Raw genomic sequence first — 3,295 nt, forward strand, 5'->3', positions numbered from 1 at the left:
AATCTTACTCCGAGTTTGTTTTACAAGATTTTTTTTTTTAATGGACATGGGGGAAGTTCCCAGATAACGGTCTCACTATTTATGTATGTACTCCTTTGTGGCTGTTATAAATAAAGAATTTCCAAATATATATATAGATATATATCTAGAGATATCAAAAGACAACTCACCGGCAATCTCAAAAGCATGACTGATGCTGTCGCTCTCCTCTAACTTAACTACAGACATTCCAGTTAGTGGTAATTTCCCCTTTTAAAGAAAAAAACAACACATTTGAATACATATGCATCACTGTTTTCTGAAAGTAATATAAAATGTAGGGTTTTGCAGACTCTCATATTACATTTCCAGCTTTCAAGTGCTGATTCTTTGTAAATGATGTGTCATGTGTGTGTGGTCATCATCACTGCTATTCACAGCTTTCATTAGAGACTTTTTGTAAGAGACAGATTAGTCCAAAATAATAAGTCCAAAATATTTGTATAATTTACAAATAACGAAGATTTTAGAATCAAAAGGTAATGGCTGTGGGCCTATCTTGGTTATGATGACAGAATAAACTTTCAATCCTGTAGTCACCTGTTTGTACGTGGCGTCAACTCTCTCACATTATACCTGAATGTTACTTATGCCTTCTTCTCCTTGTTTGTGGTCTTAGTCTTGTCTGAAAATTGGTTCCAATGAAATCACTAGTGTGGCAGGCTCAAAATCTTTGACCTGGCTGTGTTATCAGTGAATGCTAAACATGCTTGTATTGGGCCCAGTGAAAGACTAACAGGGTTTTTCACAAAAGGGGGAAGGGTTTGGAGAAGGCGGGAGAAGTGAACAATCTCTAGGACATAATAGCTGATTTGGAAAAATTCTGCAATTCAGCTCACTTACCAGTTCAGCTATGTTGTCCTAGATTGTTCACTTCTCCTGCCAGCTCCAAACTCTTCACCCTGTTGTGACTAGCCCTATAAGTATGCTTACTTCATGCCTTGGGGAGATCAAGTGTACCACTGAAAATCAGGAGGACACTAAGTTCACACAGTTAATTCACACATTTTATAGGGAAAAAAATGGACAGCAAAGGTGAAAAGTGAAGTTCTATCCCCCCCCTCAACAGACATAGAGTTTATTACCTTCCACACCACAGCAGTAATATAGACATTCTATTCAGCCCACCCAAAAACCCATCTCAGAAACCATATATACAGCCCCACCGGCCTCTCCACAGCAGCCAGCCAAAGACAGTTATTTTCTTCCCCTACCTCAGCAGCCATATATACAGTCCCATTCACATCTCATAAAACAGCAGCAATATGAAAAATACTTTCCCCACCACAGAAACCATATATACAATCCCTCCACACTCCTGTAGCAGGATAATTGTGTCATTGATGGTGGTGTACTGTGTAATGATTACCAATATACCTTAGAGCAGTGGCGCACAGCAGTAATCAATCACACAGTGACCAGTACTGCCAAGAAGGGGGACCTGGCTTCCCCTGCACTCTGTCATGTAATAGGCAATCGAGTAGTATTAGTCATATCAAACAGAACACAGTGCAAACCAGGTCATTTTTCCAAACAGTGCAAAGTGGTCACCCATTGTAGTGGGGACTTACAGGCAGACTTTCATGGTCACCAGTGGACTTTTCATGTTCCTTTTATGACACAGCAACGTGCATACGTTTAGTTCTAATATACCAGTTTAGTGAATGCAAGCCATTTTTGCATGTTACCTGATAAATGAAGCCACTCATTCGAGGACTAGCAGACAGCATTAGAAGTGCACTTGGAAACAGCATAAAGTACCTCTCATCTTTTTCCTAGTTCAAAGGTGAAAGAGAACAATCAGTCTGACAGAAAAGATATGTCCTACAGGTATTCCCTAAAAAGGAATATTAAAAAAAACACATAGTAGTAAAGTGTCATCAGCAGTTGAGATTCTCATGAGTTCATGTGATTGACTGGTCTGCTTTCATTGTCATGCAGTGTTGCTGCCTATCAGCACTTTAACGTGAGCTGTGCCTTTAGCACCTTTTATACTATAATGCTTTGCACATTTATGCTTTCATACGATGCTCATTTTCTTGGATATGTTCTTATGTTTGCCTTTTTATCAATGTTTTATATGGTTGTACTTTCAAAAATGTAATACAAATATTGAAACCAAGATTCTCATGAGTTCATCAATGAACAAATGTAATAGCTCAATCAATTTAATTACGTTCTTTTTTTATTATTAACCATACACAGTCTTTATTTTACAAAATAACATTACAAAATGAAATTCAGAGTTTAAAAACAGCATTGCATGCTCATTTTTTGACTGCCATTGTCTAATCGAACAGCCATAGGGTTTTGTATGTACCCAGCACAAAAGGAGGTTTATCCCTCTTCTGATTTATTCAGCTGTCTTTCAACTGTGACTCATATGTGTATATTAAGAAGAGACCTTATTACACTCTTCCCAGTATAGCAGTAAATCTCAGCAGAAGTGGTGGAGAACAGCCTTAATGCACCACCTGCTAGTTGCACTTGACAAACATAAAAACACATATGCAATATTTTACATTTGTCTGGCTAAAAAGAAGTTAGAAATATTATTTAGTCCTAAACAATATGATGAAAACATATACAGTTTGTTTAAACCATTATCCTGGTTTAGGGCTGCAACAACTAATCGACTATAATCGATTATTGAAAAAGTTGTCAACTTTTTCAATCATCGATTAATCGGCTTTTGATTAGTTGCTCCTGTTCACAGCTCCACACACGTTGCGTGCCGCACCTCCTCCCCACCTCACGCTCGCCGCTGCCAGACCCGCTCGCATTCCATACTACACACGTCACACCTCCTCCCCGCCTCACGCTCACCGCCCGTCCACATCCACGATCGGCACAGGGACGCGGGGAGAAGAAGAAGTAAGGAAGAGAAGGTGTGGGGTGGGGATGACAGCGGCAGATAGACAGGCCCGATCTCAGGCCCGATGGAAGACTGCTGAGGTACGCCTGCACTTTCCCACACATGGTGCTCTAGAATGTATTGCTGGGATTTTTATTCCTCTATAGCTGATGGTACATTGTGCTGTACTGTATATTATACAGAGCAATGTACCATCAGCTATAGAGGAATACATTATACACTGTATGTATAATGTATTGCTGGGATTTGTTGTATTACTATACAGCTGATGGTATTCTGCATTGCGCTGTATAGAGGACTACAAATCCCAGCAATAATACATTATACAGCACAATGCAGAATACCACCAGCTATAGAGGACTACAACAAATCCCAGCAATA

General features: G+C 39.5%; 1 protein-coding gene across 2 annotated transcripts in view; it reads right to left on the reverse strand.

Moving 5' to 3' along the window:
- The window catches only part of ARHGEF6 (Rac/Cdc42 guanine nucleotide exchange factor 6), an 89,227-nt gene that overhangs the window by 27,854 nt on the left and 58,078 nt on the right, over nt 1-3,295 (reverse strand). For both annotated transcript variants that reach the window (XM_018555047.1, XM_018555048.1), the window contains exons 13-14: nt 1,728-1,814; nt 171-249 (exon numbers count right to left, since the gene is read on the reverse strand). In XM_018555047.1, the coding sequence (XP_018410549.1) occupies nt 171-249; nt 1,728-1,814 (166 nt within the window). The remainder of the gene's footprint in view (nt 1-170; nt 250-1,727; nt 1,815-3,295) is intronic.

This window comes from Nanorana parkeri, unplaced genomic scaffold (genome assembly GCF_000935625.1).
Source record: "Nanorana parkeri isolate BGI_ZX_2015 unplaced genomic scaffold, ASM93562v1 scaffold182, whole genome shotgun sequence".
Taxonomy (NCBI): domain Eukaryota; kingdom Metazoa; phylum Chordata; class Amphibia; order Anura; family Dicroglossidae; genus Nanorana; species Nanorana parkeri.